Source organism: Xyrauchen texanus, chromosome 1, assembly GCF_025860055.1.
Source record: "Xyrauchen texanus isolate HMW12.3.18 chromosome 1, RBS_HiC_50CHRs, whole genome shotgun sequence".
NCBI lineage: Eukaryota > Metazoa > Chordata > Actinopteri > Cypriniformes > Catostomidae > Xyrauchen > Xyrauchen texanus.
Window position 1 is genome coordinate 55,595,750 of NC_068276.1, and position 18,316 is coordinate 55,614,065.

Below are 18,316 nucleotides of genomic sequence, written 5' to 3' on the forward strand. Positions count from 1 at the left end.
AAAATGAAAACCATCACTCACTATTGAAACTGTACACTCGTCTGCCATGTTGATAGTTTACGTCTTTTCCGAACTGACCCAATCGTAATGACACCGTAAGAGGTTATGTATAACTTTCGAGTAGGAATCTCCCATTTATTAAAATTTTGATAGTACACATAGGCAGTATATTCTCAGTAAGTTAATACTTCAGAGGTCGGCAAACGTAAATATGATGTGATGTGCGTTCATGTAGTTTTAGTCCGAAATAATGGAACTGACTTGCAATTTCATATTTCTCTCTTTTTCACTCACTAGTGAAGGCAGAAGCTTTTTTAGAAGAGCAAAGTCACACATTGTGTAATTAATGCTTTATCTATTTTATTAAAGCAAGTACGGCGACATAAAATGATGGGAAATGGAGTGTATTGCTGCATAAACCAGCTAAATGGGTCTTATTTTCATTATTTCCTAGTTTCATCGTTATTCTTCATTAATTGCAATAAAATAATTAAAAAATGCATACCAACTAAACTGCAGTCAATTCTAAATTACCAATAACAATTTGCTTCAATCATGATTCCTAAATTGACACGTCTCCAACTCCAGATTTTCACAGAGTTAGAGTTCATATGCGCTCAACTTGTAATTACAATCACTCCAACACGACTTGAACACCCCAATAGAACAGCATTTTCAGAGATTTTCTGTGATCGAATATCTTTCAGATAAAACTAATTTCCTGTCACTGAAAAAAGCAAAGGGCTACAAATGGACAAGACAGACATCTGTGACACATGGGGAAAACCACAAAAATGTTTAAGTTTGTCTGATCAATTTTTTATTGTGATTAAATTGCACAGTCATTGCATGATTGTTAAAAAAGTTAGACAGATCATGAAACATCCAAACATAGCTGCTAGAGAAACCGCTTATTTACCCCAGGGCACAAAACTGCAGGAAATCGACAATATGCAACAGAAAAAGGAAAACATGGTTCCAATTCCCCATAAAACTGAGAGCCGTAGATTAAAACAACTGACACAATTATTCATGTGAGTAGAGACACAATGCATAGGTTTTAATATTCAGGAAACCCTCAACAGTGGCAATATCTTGGACAGGTCAGGTTGAATCAAGAAATCCAGAGATGGACGAAATCCTCAGGTGTGTTTCACTCTGAAGTCAGTGTCAACATTACACTGAAGTGCCCTCTGCAGGTGGCTTATTTTCTTCAGGCTTCATGGCAGGGAAGAGGAGGACCTCCTGTAGTGAAGTACATTAGTTCATTTCAGTGATAATGTTTATATTAAACCATTTAACACAATCAAACATGAGATCAGCATCTTTTATGCATTATTTTATGTTTAAATGACTTGTGTGCTATATTCAAAGTCTTCTAAAGCAATATGATAGCTTTGTGCGAGGAAGATCAAATATTGAAATATATATATATATATATATATATATTCACTGAGAAATGAAAGAGCAATGTGAACATTATTTTGTGTTCCACAGAAGAAATACGAGTTTGAAAAGGCATTTGGGTGAAATGTTCCTTTAATATGCACACAAATTACTTGTTCGCCAATTTTTTTTTTTTATAGCTATGATAATAGGGTATGGAAGTATATTAATGACAAATGTCTTGGTTACAAAAAAAGCATGTTGAATAATTGAAAAGTTTTGTTCCAAAATACTAATGCTTTTCCTGTAATGCCAGGATGTGCAAGGTTGACTGCATTTAAACCACTGAAATTTTTGAGGCAAATTTGTAAAGCGAAATATAATGGACTGAATATTACATGTCGTAAAATGTACTAAGGGATTTAAAAAATGTAATACTTTGAAATGTGTATATTTGTTTAATTTTTAATTTTTCTGCTAAATATCTTTAGTTTAAATAATCACCGCTCAAATGTCCAACCAATTTCAATTGCAGCCTCCAAAAATGCAAGCACTATTAATGCAACGCATTTATTTTTCCAACAGTGCAATTCAAAATGTTTTCTTGTCCCAAAGACATTTTTCAGTAATATACATCCATTTAATAAAAGTTCAGGGAGTCATACCTTGATATTGTTGGAGTCCGTGAGGAACATGGTGAGGCGGTCAATGCCCATGCCCCATCCCGCTGTGGGTGGAAGGCCATACTCCAAAGCGGTGCAGAAGGTCTCATCAATAAACATGGCCTCATCATCACCTTCTGCCTTGGCCTGTGGACACATCGAGAATATTTATTCATCTGAAGGATACTTGACTGCAAAAGCAACTTCTAAATATTAACACAGAATAAGGAAAGTACATTGAATCAAGACCTTTCGATTTATTTCAAGAGCTGCAAATCATATACCTATAGCAAATCAAATATCAACCAAGCAGCAGGTGTGATGCATATTAAACACGGTATGTGGGTAGTTGATGCGTAGCGTTTATTCTTTTTCTTCTTCTTATATCAACATTTTAGGTTTATATGAACGTAGAAGGAAAAGTGTACATCTTAGACCCTGTCACCATTTGGAAGTAACTAATGTCAAGTGACTACAGTTTTTATAGGTAAAAAAAAAAATGGTACAATATACTATAGAATTAGGGAGGAAATAATGTTGAATGTATGTTTGGTCAGTTTCACCTTAGCTTGCTGCTCAAACAGCTCTCGCTGTCTGATGGGATCATTCAACTCTGTGTACGCATTGCAAATCTCCTTCTTCATGACAAAGAGTTCAAAGCGCTCAGTTAGACCTTTTTGTGATCTGTGCCTAAGGTGGATCAAAAGTTATAGAAGAATATTGAAAATGTCATTTTAAACCAAAAATGTTGAATGCTTATCAATTTAAAATCAGTACACTGAAGTGTACAAAGCAGGCACTTACCATTTGGCCAAAGGACTCATGATCTGTGGATGATCACAGATGAACGTTGGGTTGATGCACTTCACCTCCAGGAAGTCTCCCACCAACTGCCATAATTTTTGTAAAATGAGTGTGAAAACTTTATCCATATAAAACATCAAATACTAAATTGATCTCTAACAAACATAATATGTTAAAGCCAAAAGTGTTTGGTTTAATCTCATGAAGACATGTTCAGCTCATATTTTAACTGGAGAAAAAAAAAAGTTTTAGAATCCTTAGAATATATTCGCATTGTGACATCATTTTTAGGACAATTGACAGTTAATTGTGTTAATTTTAACACAATTTCTGTTACTGTAACATGAAAGATTCATTAAAAAACATATTGTAATACAGTAAAAAATGATATTACAATAATGTGAATCACCATTAAAAATAGAATGAAAATGTGCATAATTGTCCTAAAAAAAACATGCAAAACAAATCATAAGTCCTTCATAGTATGCTATATTTTATTTATGTAAAATGTGATTTTCTCCCTTTTGAGGAGAAATGTGACTTGGACATTTTTAAGGTTTAAAAGATTCAACAGATTCACCCAAGTCTTATTGTTGCTTCTCAGACAAATTGAGCTCAACTCTTTTAGGAACATGTACAGTGCATTCATAAAGTATTCAGACCCCTTCATTTTTTTTCTTCATATTTCATTATGTTGCAGCCTTATGCTAAAATGCTTAAAAATACAATTAAAAATAAATAAAATTAATGACAAAACAAAAATCTGTTTTTGATAACGTTGCAAATTTATTAAAAAGAAAAAGCAGAAATATCACATTGACCAAGTATTCAGACCCTTAACTCAGTACTTGGTTGAAGCACCATTGGCAGCGATTACAGCATCGTCTTTTTGGGCATGATGCGACAAGCCTTGCACACCTGAATTTGGAGGGTTTCTGCCATTCATTCTTCATGCAAATCCTCTCAAGCTCTGTCAGATTGGATGGGGACCATTGGTGGACAGCCATTTTCAGGTCTCTCCAGAGATGTTCGATTGGGTTCAAGTCCGGGCTCTGGCTGGGCCACTCAAGGACATTCACAGAGTTGTCCCGAAGCCACCCTTGCATTGTCTTGGCTGTGTGCTTGGGATCATTGTCCTGTTGGAAGGGGAACCTTCAGTCCAGTCTGAGACCAGGTTTTCAGTAAGGATATCTCTGTATTTTGGTGTGTTCAGCTTTCCTTCAACCCTGACCAGGCCTCCAGTCCCTGCCGCTGAATAACACTCCACAGCATGATGCTACTACCACCATGCTTCACCGTTGGGATGGTATTGTGCAGGTGATGAGTGATTCTTGTTTTCCTACAGAAATTATGCTTCAGACCAGAGAATCTTGTTTCCTCAGTCTGAGAGCCTTTAGATGCTTTAAGTGTCTTGCACTGAGGAGAGGCTTCTGTCTGTCCACTCTGCCATAAAGCCCAGATCTGTGGAGTGTTGCAGTGATTGTTGTCCTTCTGCAAGTTTCTCCAATCTCCACACATGATCTTTGGCGCTCAACCAGAGTAACCATCGGGTTCTTGGTCACCTCTCTTACCAAGGTCCTTCTCCCACGATGGCTGGGTGGCCAGTTCTAGGAGGAGTCATGGTTGTTCCAAACTTCTTCCATTTAAGAATTATGGAGGCCCCTGGGATCTTGGGATCCTTCAATTCACCCAACTTTTTTGTAGCCTTCCCCAGATCTGTGCCTCGACACAATTCTCTCTCTGAGCTCTGCAGGCAGTTTCTTTGACCTCATGTCTTGGTTTTTTTCTCTGATACGCATTTTCAGCTGTGAGACCTAATAGACAGGTGTGTACCTTTCCAAATCATGTTCAATCAATAAAATTTCCCCACAGGCAAACTCCAATCAAAGTGTAGAAACATCTCAAAGATGATCCAGAGAAATGGGATGCACCTGAGCAAAATTTCAAGTGTCACAGCAAAGGTTCTGAATACTTATATGTTCTTGTATTTCAGTTTTGTCTTTTTAATACCTTTGCAAAGTTATAAAAAATCTTGTTTTTGCTTTTTGCATGTGGTGTATAGAGTGTAGACTTACAAGAAAAAAACATTATTTTTAGCTTAAGGCTGCAACATAACAAAATGTGAAAAATACGAAGGGGTCTGAATACTTTCTGAATGCACTGTATAGAAGTGGATATTTTTTTCACGTCTATGAAAAGAGCATTTAGGCATTGTGCATAACAATATTGCGCTTTTCGTGTTTGATTAAAATATTTTTGGGTCAAAAATTCTCAGAGGTACCATGTTATGCAAGTTGTTCCCCAGTACACCATACCTTATCCAGGAGACGAGCAGTCGTCCTAGGTGGAGAGCATTCAACTCCTTTCTGAGCACAAAGTTCATCAAAGAACTTGCGTGTTTCTGTCAAGAAGATTTTTATTTTAGTCAATTGCAATACTAGCAGCTGCTTCCGTCTATGTTTACAGAGTAAAACACAACTGCTTACAAGCATCCTGTTGTGTAGTTGTTACATTCTTGAATCTGATTTTATTGGCAATTTTAAGTTCCATTTTACACTAAAAACAAATCAACAGATATTTTTTCATTCCTACATTTATCTATTAAATCATGCACTCACCTACATGTTGTTCAAAACTTGTTTGACATTCTTGAGTGGAACACAAAAGATGTTAGGCAGAATGTCAGTCTCCGTCTCCAATCAGTTTCCCTGCATCTTTTTTCCATTCAATGAAAGTGAATGGTGACTGACACCAACATACTGCCTATCATTTTCTTTTGTGTTCCACTAAAGAAAGAATCTAATATGGGGTTTGTAACAACATCATGGTTGAACAATTGATAATATAATTTCTTTGGTGAACGGTCCATTTAACCTTACCATCACTGTCATAGGTTTCAGGAGCCGGAAACTTCACCCCCATTTCCTTCTCCAGGTCATGTGTCATACTGATTCGTCTGAAGGGAGGACTGAAGTCAATTTCACAGGCTTGTCCCTCTGAACCATCAGGATGATAGGTGACCTTGTAACCTCCTGTGATATGCTTCACCATTCCTTTAAAAAACAAAAAACAAACACACACATAATTAAAATCAGTTTGATTGTATAGTGCTTTACACAATGCATATTGTTCCAAAGCAGCTTCAAACATAATAGAAAACAAAAACCTATGATGTCAAGAGATTTGGGTGGCCAACATGATGCAATTTAATGATAAAGAAGATAAATTTCAACGAATGCTTATTTATTTTATTTTTTTAACATACTATTTACAGAATTTTCCCTGAAATAATTTGAAACAGAAAACATGATACTATCCATTGACAAGGAGATTTTAGAAGAGTATCTCAGCTCTGTTGGTCCATACAATGCAAGTCAATGGTGGCTAGAACTTAAGCACAAAAAAAGGCTGCATAACTGTAAACCATAAGACTTCAATGGTTAAATCCATGTCTTTAGAAGCGATATGATAGGTGTGGGCGAGAAACAGATTGATATTTAAGTCGTTTTTACGATAAATTCTCCTCCTGCCCAGTAAGTGCAAAAGAAAAGAATTTGAAAGTGGAGATTCTTAGTTAAAATAAAAAGGACTATTGATTTGTTTCTCACCCACACCTATCATATCGCTTCTGAAGACATGGATTTTACCACTGTCGTATGGATTACTTTTATGCTGCCTTTTTTTGTGCTTAAGTTCTAGCCACCATTGACTTGCATTGTATGGAGCTTATGAGCAGAGATATTATTCTTAAAATCTTTGTGTTCAGCAGAACAGAGAAAGTCACACACATCCTGCATGAATGAGGGCAACTACATGATGAGAATTTTAATTTGTGTGAACTATTACTTTAATAGATTTTGGAACTGACACCAAGAGGAATGACCACATCTGTTAATCAACCAATTGACAACAATTACTGGACAAAATATAAAAATGGCCAAATTCCGGACAATTAAACGCTCCGACCGATGTATAATCAGTCTATCACTAACTTTGAGATGCTTTAACTTGCATAATGAACAGACTTAAGGTCACAGATCAGATTGAATTACAAAACTCTGAAATGGTCAATCTATGTTTAAACACTGTCCCTTAACACTTATTTAGTTTAATAATTTTAAATCGTGATTTTCACTAAACATAAGAAATATTTACATTATATTCATGATGTTAGCCAGAGGGGAACTGGCCCCTACAGGGAGTCTGGTTTCTCCTAAGGTTATTTTTCTCCTATTAAATCAACATCTTATGGAGTTTTGTGTTCCTTGGCACAGTCGCCTTCGGCTTGCTCACTGGGGTTATAAATACAATTAGTATTTAATGACTTATTTTTAAACACTATTCACAATCGTATTTTATCCAATTACACAACAATGACTCATCGACATTATAGACATAAAAGTTTCATCTTCTGTTAATTCCTGAACTTCTGTAAAGCTGCTTTGAAATGATGCATGTTGTGACAAATACAATTTACTTGACTTGAATGGTGGTGCAAATTACGGTTTAAAAAGCATAATCAACATAACCAAAAACAAATCTAAGCTTAAGCTATACAAGAAAATACACTCCATTCCACTCAGAGAAGACAAAGTGTACTGGAAAGGCAGTTTAACCAACCTGAGAGAAGTCTCTCTGTGATTTCCATCAGGTCATGATAGTCTGCATAAGCCATATAGAACTCGCATGTGGTGAACTCTGGGTTGTGGGTGAGATCGATGCCTTCATTACGGAACTGACGCCCAATCTCATACACGCGGTCCATTCCTCCAACTACCAACATCTGAAACATTAATGGACATTACACATTGTGTAAGTAAGTCCACAGGACTCAAGAATATTTCAATATTTAAAATTGTAACAACTACTGCAGCCAAACATGTACCTTATGGTAAAGCTCAGGAGCAATTCTCATGAAGAGTTTCATGTTGAGATCATTGTGGTGGGTGACAAATGGTTTTGCCACAGCTCCACCAGCTATCAGATTCATCATTGGAGTCTCAATCTGTAAAATACATTCACAAATGAAAACATTTCCATTAAAGCATTAGGAGTACGTTAACACTTGTGTGCGCAGTTTTTGCGACACTAGTGTCACCAAATATAACTGCAAAAACTATACCTCTAAGCAGCAATTATGGGGCAAACCATTGGCAAACATTTTCATTGGATTTAGAATTCCAGAGATGATTTTAAAGCAGAGTGGTGAAAAAATGACTTGGTGTAATAGAGGTACTTACACTCACGACCACTTTATTAGGTACACCTACGTATACATGCAATTATCTAATTAGCCAATCATGGAGCAGCAGTGCAGTGCATAAAACAATGCAGATGCGGGTCTGGAGCTTCAAGTAATGTTCACATGAACAATCAGTATGGGTAAAAAAAATTGCGTGGCATTATTGTTGGGGCCAAACAGGCAAGTTTGAGTATTTCTGTACCTGCTGATCTCCTGGGGTTTGAGTTAGAGACCTCATATTTGTGTGGGGGCTAGTTATACCCACCCCTAGCAGTGTGCCAGATTTCAGCATTTTCCTACATATGGGTTGCCATAGACTTCATCAGCGGAAGCAAAATAAGAAAACTAACAGAAATAATAGGTGCCTCAGCACCTTCGGTGCCTGCCCCCAAACATTCATCATCACCTATTTGCTCGTTGAAGAGATCTCTCCCTTTTCTTACCTCAAGAAACCCAAGCTGGTCCAGAAAGCTGCGGAGATAGGTGATAATCTTGGCACGGGTGACAAACTTTTGTCTCACTGTTTCGTTAAGAATCAAGTCTAAATATCGCTGTCGGAACCTGGTTTCCTAAAGGAGCAATACAAATTTGTCATATAATTCTGTATAAGCAACACTGTGAATAAATATGCTAGCAGCATTTAATTTCTCACTGTGAAACATCCTCATCAATTTTCAAGTCTTCACCTTGTCTTTCAGGCCAAAGTGAAGGTGGGGAAGCATATGTAGACATGGAGATAGCAGGGTCATCTCGATTGGGATAATGCTCAACTCGCCCTTCTTGGTCTTGCCAGGGTTTCCCCGGATGCCGATGATGTCCCCACGTCTTAATTTGTTGTTAATGTGCACAAAGGCGTCTTCTGACTTGTAGTTTCTAAGAATATAAGACCAAAGTGCTGCAAATTAGACCACATGTTATTTGGCTGCGATAAGTAATAGAGGTGACCGATATTGGATTGCCGATACAATAACTAGGTTGGAGTAATCGACCGATAGTTTTCAAAATTGTGTTAATGTTAGAATAGAAGCCTTTATTTTGGGTCACACATTATACATACATACAGTGAAATGTATTTGTTTTCACAAATCCCAGCTAAGCTGGGGTCAGAGTGCAGGGTCAGCCATGATACGGCACCCCTGGAGCAGATAGGGTCAAGGGCCTTAATCAGATAAATACATTTTGGAAAACTGAATTTAAGACATTTTAAAGACTTTAAGGATCCGTCAGGAAACCTGAGGTCATAGTGTCATGACGTGACATAGGGTGGAAAATAAATCCAGAGGCACACAGAAAACCTCCACGATCAAGTATTAAAATTACATATTTACCACAAATTAATACATGTAAGAGAAATGTCATTCTAACAACTTGATAGATGTAGAATTCTGATGATTTGGCACTTATTTTTGTTATAGATATTTGACATGCAGCTCTGGGGACATGAGGAAATGACATTACTGTAACAAATTCAAATGCTTTCAAATATAAAAATTGTGACTTTAAGGCCCACAGTAGTGTGTAACAATCGTAATTGTCTTTGTTCTTTTTACCAAGCCTATTAAAATTGTAATCAGGTGAAATTAATCAACATTCAAGCTAGCGTCATCTTTGATTTTTAATGGGAATGACAACAAGGCTGTGAGAGTCAATGGGCTGTGCTGTAGTTTGAAGTGTTTTTGGATCGTGCTGTGAACAATACATTGATATACATTCAGTAAACAAAGAACTCCAGACAATACGAGTTGTGGGAAATCAGATGCGAACAAGGAAGTTTACAGCTTTATACCATTCATGCCATTGAAGGGATGGTAAGTTTGTCCGTCACAGCCTCGTTGTCCTTCCCATTAAAAATAAAAGATGTGAATAAGGCCTATAAATATCATAATTTGTACTGGGGGACTTAATGACCCTTTTACTACAAGTGATATGAAAAATCATTTGTGGGCATGTGAGGAGTTGCGTTTGACAGCGGTCTAGGGTTCGTAAGAACAATAATGTTATGATGGACAAAATATTTAAACTGGTTGCATGAAGTACTTTGTAAAGGCAAAATATTCTGAATTGGCAACTTTAAAACACTTCAACCATCTGTTTTGGTGCATGCATGTTTAACCAGCTGGCATGAGTTATGTATATTTGTCACTTTGGATGATAAGTTACAAGGCCTTTCAGACGATAAAAACAAATGTGACCAGAAAATACGGTATTTACTAAATTAAGTGGTAAAACCGATATATCCGTCTACTTCTAATAAGTAACCATCTTTCTAAATAAACATTCCCAAAACATGATGATGAAATCATCAGACCTGGAGTTTGCCATGACCTGCAACTTCACTCCCTCCCCTCGCAGATCATAGAACAGTAGCTTGGCACCTGAAGCCCTTTTAGCATGGACACGACCTGTCAAGCAAAAATGGTAAAACAAAAAATTAGAAAAGGATCAAATACTTATTTAATGTTCCAGGTTCAATGCTCGGTGATATGCTGTCAATTACCACAGACAAATGATTTTGACTCGTCCCCCAGTATGACTGAATGAATGAATTAGGGCTGAGAAATTTAATGCATTAATTTTGACAATTAATATTTTTTGTTTAATGCATTAAAGTCGCAGTATCCATTTTTCTTACTTCCTGAAACTTCACATGATAGGAGAAAGGTGTCCCGAGTTGTTCCTGGCAAATCCAGACACCTTTATACAAAACTTCACTAAAATTGGCACATCAATTTTAAGGAGTTACACACTTGACTCAACTGCACATCCAAGTACAGAAACAGATTGTGTGGTGTAGTGCATGCTTAATCATTATGTACAATGCATGTCCCGAGCATAATAAACAGATAGGCCAGCGTTATGCAGTGCTCTTGATATGGTTGACCGGTGCATCATTCCTCCACTCCCAGCCACTGAACTCTGTAGCTCCTTCAAAGTGATCGTTGGCCTCTCTGTGGCTTCTCCCATAAGTTCCTTTTTGTTAGGGTGCTGAGTTTTGAGGGACGGCATTTTCTTGGCATTGCAGTGTCCACTTCCTGGTTATTGATTAACTGTGCTCACTGGGACATCCAACCATTTGGATATTATTTTGTACCCTTTCCCTAATCTTTGCATTTTTATTACTTTAACTCTAACTTATGTGGAATGCTCTTTGGTCTTCATTTTCCTTCAGATTCACAGTCTGACCAATGATCCTTCAACAATGTTTTTTTTTTATTCCGAACATGTAATTGCAATTTTAATGACTCACATTTCACAACATAAAACCAATGTCACCTAACAATAATTGATTGAGTGCCTGTGTTTTAAAATAAAATATCAAACAGAACGAAATTTCATAATTTGTAATTCAGTAATATGAGATAATTGGTCAGGCACTGCTTACTGTGTATATTCATTCACTCACTCACACACACACACACACACACACACACACACACACACACACACACACACACACACACACACACACACACACACACACACACACTTTTGTAAAGTAATGCTTCTATGAGACCTGAAGGGTTTAGAAGCAAATGAGAAGCTTGTATATTTGTTAAAGCACTTATATAAATTCTTTTGAACAAATGTGTGTTATTTGGACAGTAAAGTTGTCAATCATCTTTTTAGCCACAGCAGAGTGTCAAATTCACTCAATGAAATTCCTGTATGTGGCGTTTGCTTCATGTAAACAACACATCATAGACAGCTAATTTAACGTGACGTTTAAGTCCTGTGGCTGCACTTTAAAAACGATGTGTATTTTAATGTTTATTTCAGTGCAAGGCCTTGCCCCATAAACTTCCATTCCACAATATTGTTGCTATAGCTTAAATTGTAATGAAAAAGCAACATTAACTGCATGAAATGCATCCAGAAATATTACCTGATACATTGAGAATAATTTCCGTTAAGTGGTCTCCTGGTTGTAGGTTGCTGTATTTCTCAATGAAGTCCATAAGCGATAAGTCCACATGGAATTTGTGAGGATATGGGTCTTCAGAAGTTCCCTTCAAGGCTTGAATGGCTTGTGTACGTATCTTGAAGTATTGCTGTATTTAAATCATAGTGGTAAAACAATCTGCATTCAAAATTAGTTTTACTCACACTAATGTTGTTCCAAGCCCTTTTGATTTTCTCTCCTCCGTGGAACACAAAAGGAGATGTTACAGACTGACAGCACGAGTCACCATTAACTTTCATTGCAATGTTTTTGCATATTACTTATGTACAATAAAAGTGAATGGTGATTGAGGCTGCCATTCTGCCTAACATCTCCTTTTGTGTATCAGAGGTTTTGCCAATGGGTTTTGTTAATTGGGTGAAAAATACATTTATTGACCATAAATTGCGCAATTGCCTGAGAAATATGACATTCATAAATAAATACTTGACGTACATTTGGGTCCAGGGTTTCCTCATCGGCCTCATTTACACTTTGCTGTGGCTTGTCATTGGTCTCCTTCTGGTCCTGCTGTTCTTTGACCTTTGCTTCCTTCTCAGCAGCCTTCTTCTCAGCTTTCATGCGCCTTTTCAGCTCACTAAAGGATAACACATAGGCAAGTAGCTCACTCACTGCACTTGGATACACGTTACTGTAGCATAGCTTGCACATACATGCCGTGGAAGTCTCTAGCCAGCACAATTTGTAGTGAAAAAAGGTTGGTAGCTTTTCACATTAAATGGAAACACCACCAACCTTTTGTCACTTCTCCAACGACATCCTTGTACAAGCAAAGGCAGGGTGTGCGGGCTGGGAAGCGCAAACGTCTGTGCCCTGAATGCTTGCAGCCTGCATATTCTGACCAGAGTCAACATGATGCCAATGTCCTATTTGATGAATTATGAAAATTTCAGAGTCAGACTTATATGTATGCACCCTTACAAAAACCCTGTGTGGCAGTACTATGGTATGGCAATTGTGTCTGATAGTAATACTTTGGTACTGTTAAACTAGATAGGTAAAGATTGTCAAGAAAAACTTGGATGCTGGCTTGACAAATCTGAATGTTTGAACTTGTTTTAAAAGTTTGATAGATATTACAGACATTTCAAGTAAGACAAACAGCCCACTAGCTAGGCCATGTGTTGGTTTCTTTACATTTTAATTGTTTGACGGATGGAAATGTAATTGTCTTGTCCCATTTGAACATTCCATCAATGAAAGTCTATGGGATGTTTCCGAAGTGATATCGTCTGCTGTGCGAAATCTGCAATTATGATCCGTCCGAAATGTCATACGGTGTGTCCGCACACACTAGTCCACGTATTTTTGTATTTAAAGTAGTGCGAATAGTACACTGAAAAAATAAAATAAAATAAAGTGTCTAACTCTTGCTTCCAGCATATTCACAAGGTCATTTGCTGTTGTTCTGGGATTGATTTGCACTTTTAGCACCAAACTACGTTCATCTCTAGGAGACAGAATGCATCTCCTTCTTGATTGGTATGATGGCTGCATGGTCCCATGGTGTTTATATATGCGTACTATTGTTTGTACAGTTTTGTTTAAGGTCATTAAATCAAACATTTTTCAATAACTGTCCAATAAGTGAAAGGATAGTATTAGGGGTAAAAATATGGGCCCCCCTGTTGCAGATTAAACACACTGTTTTTCTTAAGTGGGGCCAGTCCCGGTTCTACGGGGACACTTGAATTAAACTGAGAGCACCCCCAATTGCAGACCAGGGCAAACTACTGCTCGCGGGTCAATTCATCAAGAACAGCTTTTGGACCTATCGCGCATCCACAAGCTTTTAATATGCTCAGGGTTGCCAGATAATATATGCAACACCACAATCAGAGATTTATACTTGCACAAATAGGAAATATTTCACCTTATGTCATACTTAATTTATACAATCTGGCAAACATACATGCGAGTGCATGTGCTTAGCCTGAATTATGGAACATTCATTAGTTCCATATTTAGCCTGTGTTCTACATTTAGACATGCATTGCTAAAAACGCTAGCAGTTTGGCTTTCTTATCGTACGTTTCCACTGGCGCATGCTGAGCGAATGTGAGCGAGTGCTTTCAATTCCTTCCTATGGAAGCCGAGCGCCAAGCTCGCGAGGTGGATTGTAAAATTGACAGCAGCAGGGGGCAAGCGGTTCCCTAGCGTTGGGAGTGGCTTTGTGCGGATTTCTTCCGCGTCAGTGGAAACGCCGCCTCAGACTGAATGAAGTTGCTATTGCTACCGCTACGCAGCTCACCGCATTGCGGATCCCAGATTTATTCGATCTTGACTGCAAGACATCATGACGACAGTTACGCCCTCTCGTCGTCTCTAGTGAGCAGCGCGACAAAACAACAATCCTGTTACATCATATCTGATCTTTCTACACTGTATTCTTGAATATTTTTCTCTAGCACTGAAACACGCTTCACTGATGCCCTGTCCCGGTCCGCACCCGCTTCCTCTTTTCCCCACATGTGCGTAAACATGAGGTGCGTGTTTACACCATAACGTTTTTTCTTTCTAAATGTAGTTTTATTAATCCGCATGTTCCAAGCCTTTAATAATAAACACATAGATTTCAGTTCTAATTTGGTGAAATTATTCAGATGTCATCATCTCTGACAAGGATGAAAGACAAAACAATGACTAGTTTGTTGTCTAGTCTTTCTCACTCTAATGAAAATAGAAAAATGGTCCATTCAGACTTTTACATTTTCAAAAGTTTCTCTCTGGAGATACCCCTGAACCCCCACACAGTATCATTCCTCAGTCACAAGGGCTTCTATAACCCCATACTGGGATATCTGCATGTAAAGAAATATGAAAATATTTGTAATGATATATATATATATACACCTTCATTATGATTCAAAATGAACAGATCATCTTATATCATTCATATCCAACTGCACTCAATTGATAAACTCTATAAAATATTGTAATAAATTCATAGAAGATCCCTCAGACACCACTGCATTGGCTGTGTCTGGGCCCCCAACACAGTTTTGTAAAGACTATTTAGACTGTTTAGAATTGTTTTGGGAAATTAAAAAAAATGTCAATGTACAATTATGATTGAATATCGTGATAAAAATCGATATAGAATTATGAAAAAGAATATGGTGATAATATTTTTTATCCATATCGCCCAGCCCTACTCCAAGGTACTTCACAGAATACAATGGTAGAACCATCATTATCCAAAATACATGGATGCTACTTCTTGGTAACCTTGGTAACTATTTATTAATTCACAAATATAGCTTTTCGGGTAAATCTTTTATTCTTCTTCTATAAAACACTGGCACCAGGATGGAATGTGCCTCCAGTTTGATAATAACATTTCAGCAATTATAATCCATATCTCTGTTAGTCTCATGAATTATACCAATTGTAGAAATGTTATATTTTATTGCTAAACACCGGGCTCAGCCATGGACTGAACAGGCTGAAGAAACGATGACTGATGCAACAGTTGCATGAAATTACAAATAAATACCATTGAATTGAAAGTGAAAGTAAGATTTATAAAAGCATTCAACTGACAACCGGTTGATCTACATATTTAGTGTCAGGATTTCAATAAGGGCCAATTGCTATATCGATCCAGCTTATTATAAAACACTTATCATGAGTATAACCTCAATATTAACAACATAACTGAGACAAAAAGCAAGTTTTAATCGAGATGGTCGCGCTGGTTTAGCGGCATGGCAACCCATGTAAAGTTGCTGGTTTATGGGAAACTGACTTCTCTTTCCTAAACATAAAAAGCACTCAGCGGTTAATGCAACTTTTGAGAATTTACAAGCATATAGAAGATTGGTGATTTTCGCGACAGCATACAGGAAAACCGTTCAAATGTCACTGCGTTTAACCACGTTGTCCGTCTTGCGTCCGTATTGCATTCGTCCCCCTCACAAACTCCCAGCAATGTATCGTCGCGAGCCCGGGTAGCCATACACTCCAAACTTATTTTAGAGTCTTTTTAGAGTATAACACTACTCTACGAGGAAAATTTAAAATGTACATACTTTTTGCTGAGTTTGTCTCCGTCTACGACAGCCGCGTCTGCCATGTTCTCCGCGCTTGTGTCCGTCACTCACACGCAGTGTTGCCAACTACTTTCAATGGAAAGTAGCTAAAGCCTGCTCGAAAAGTAGCTAAATGTCGCCAGATGACGTCATGCGTCATTAGCATATTAATGACGTCATCGCGTCGTATTTGCATTCTGCCTAATTTGTCGGTACTGTAGCCTACTTCAGTTTATAATAACGGTTATCTCCCCTAAACAGTGCTCATACTGTTTTTATATAAGTATATAGCCGAAAAACGGTCAAATTAAATGTTTTGAATTAAAACAGAGGAGAAGGCAGCTGCTATGTGATCACTGATTGGTTCCTGCTAACACAGCGTGCACATGCGCAGCTCATTCATGTCTATGTCCGCTGGCGTGCAGTCAACGGAATGTGCTGCTCCTATCAGCCGCTCACTGAACAGAGCAGACGCAGCGGGGAAGTAAGACCTCACGCTTGCAGTACTGGCGATATTTGGAATTTGGAAAGTTGCTAAGGTTTGTCCAAAAAGTCGCTAGATTTGTCGCTAGTCGCTTTTTTGAAAAAATGTCGCTAAAGGGGTCTGAAAAGTCGCTAAAAATAGCGACAAAGTCGCTAAGTTGGCGTCAATGCTCACACGGCAGCGCGACCAGTGTGAAGCCAGAAACTTCACCAACAGCAATTAAATGGCTAATATTCAACCGACATTTCAATGTAAAAGTATCGTTGCTCTGGATTGCGTCAGTTCTTAGCTTTCTATAATTCAACATAAAATAATAATAATAATCTCGCATTAAAATGTGTATAACATAGATTAGATTATATGTAAAACATAGGCCTATAACATGCCAGAATTAGATGTGTTAATGTTATGATATTTTGTGAATAATAAATCTGTGTTTAAGGCATTTGTACCCGCTTAATTTCTGACTTTAGTTGCAACTTTGCTTAATTCATGTAACCCCAGAAATTCAGTCCACAGTTAAATCTTATAAATATCTATCTATCTATCTATCTATCTATCTATCTACAGTGCATCTGGAAAGTATTCACAGCACTTCACTTTTTCCACATTTTGTTGTTACAGCCTTATTCCAAAATGGATTAAATTCATTATTTTCCTCATAATTCTACAAACAATTCCCCATAATGACAACGTGAAAGAAGTTTGTTTGAAATCATTGCAAATTTATTAAAAAATTACAAATAAATAAATAAAACAAATCACATGTATATAAGTATTCACAGCCTTTGCCATGACACTCAAAATTGAGCTCAGGTGCATCCTGTTTCCACTGATCATCCTTGAGATGTTTCTACAACTTGATTGGAGTCCAACTGTGGTAAATTTAGTTGATTGGACATGATTTGAAAAGGCACACACCTGTCTATATAAGGTCCACAGTTAACAGTGCATGTCAGAGCACAAACCAAACCAAGCCATGAAGTCCAAGGAATTGACTGTAGATCTCCAAGACAGGATTGTATCAAGGCACAGATCTGGGGAAGGGTAGAGAAAAGTTTCTACAGCATCGAAGGTCCCAATGAGCACAGTGGCCTCCATCATCCGTAAATAGAAGTTTGGAACCACCAGGACAGTTCCTAGAGCTGGTCGTCCAAACTGAGCGATCGGGAGAGAAGGGCCTTAGTCAGGGAGGTGACCAAGAACCCGATGGTCACTCTGTTGGACAGAGCACCAGTATTTCTCTGTGGAGAGAGGAGAAACTTCCAGAAGAACAACCATCTCTGCAGCACTCCACCAATCAGGCCTGTATGGTAGAGTAGCCAGACGGAAGCTGCCACTCATTAAAAGGCACATGACAGCCTGCCTGGAGTTTGCCAAAAGGCACCTGAAGGACTCAAACAAAATTCTCTGGTCTGATGAAACAAAGATTGAACTCTTTGGTCTGAATGGCAAGCGTCATGTCTGGAGGAAACCAGGCACCTCATCACCTGGCCAACAGCATCCCTAGAGTGAAGAATGGTGGTGGCAGTATCATGCTGTGGGATGTTTTTTAGCGGCAGGAACTGGGAGACCAGTCCGGATCGAGGGAAAGATGAATGCAGCAATGTAGAGAGACATCCTTGATGAAAACCTGCTTCAGAACCCTCTGGCCCTCAGACTGGGGTGACGGTTCATCTTCAAACAGGTGACCCTAACAATGACCCTAAGCACATAGCCAAGATAACAAAGGAGTGGCTACGGGAC

The 18,316-nt window shown here is 38.0% G+C and overlaps 1 protein-coding gene across 2 annotated transcripts; it reads right to left on the reverse strand.

The window, feature by feature from the left end:
- Positions 1-784: 784 nt before the first annotated feature.
- Positions 785-16,254, reverse strand: LOC127647102 (lysine--tRNA ligase-like). Of its 2 annotated transcripts, none has more exons than XM_052131202.1 (14): positions 16,087-16,254; positions 12,491-12,632; positions 11,978-12,143; positions 10,403-10,496; positions 8,781-8,967; positions 8,538-8,663; positions 7,738-7,857; positions 7,473-7,635; positions 5,732-5,905; positions 5,168-5,253; positions 2,853-2,938; positions 2,612-2,738; positions 2,052-2,195; positions 785-1,245 (listed from the first exon to the last, which is right to left on the reverse strand). In XM_052131202.1, exons 1-14 carry the CDS (start codon positions 16,128-16,130, stop codon positions 1,177-1,179), a joined length of 1,728 nt encoding a protein of 575 aa, XP_051987162.1. In that variant the 5' UTR covers positions 16,131-16,254; the 3' UTR covers positions 785-1,176. The 2 variants fall into 2 exon arrangements, with proteins under 2 accessions (XP_051987162.1, XP_051987161.1); XM_052131201.1 differs by lacking the exon at positions 16,087-16,254 and adding an exon at positions 12,791-12,934.
- Between the last annotated feature and the right edge of the window lie 2,062 nt (positions 16,255-18,316).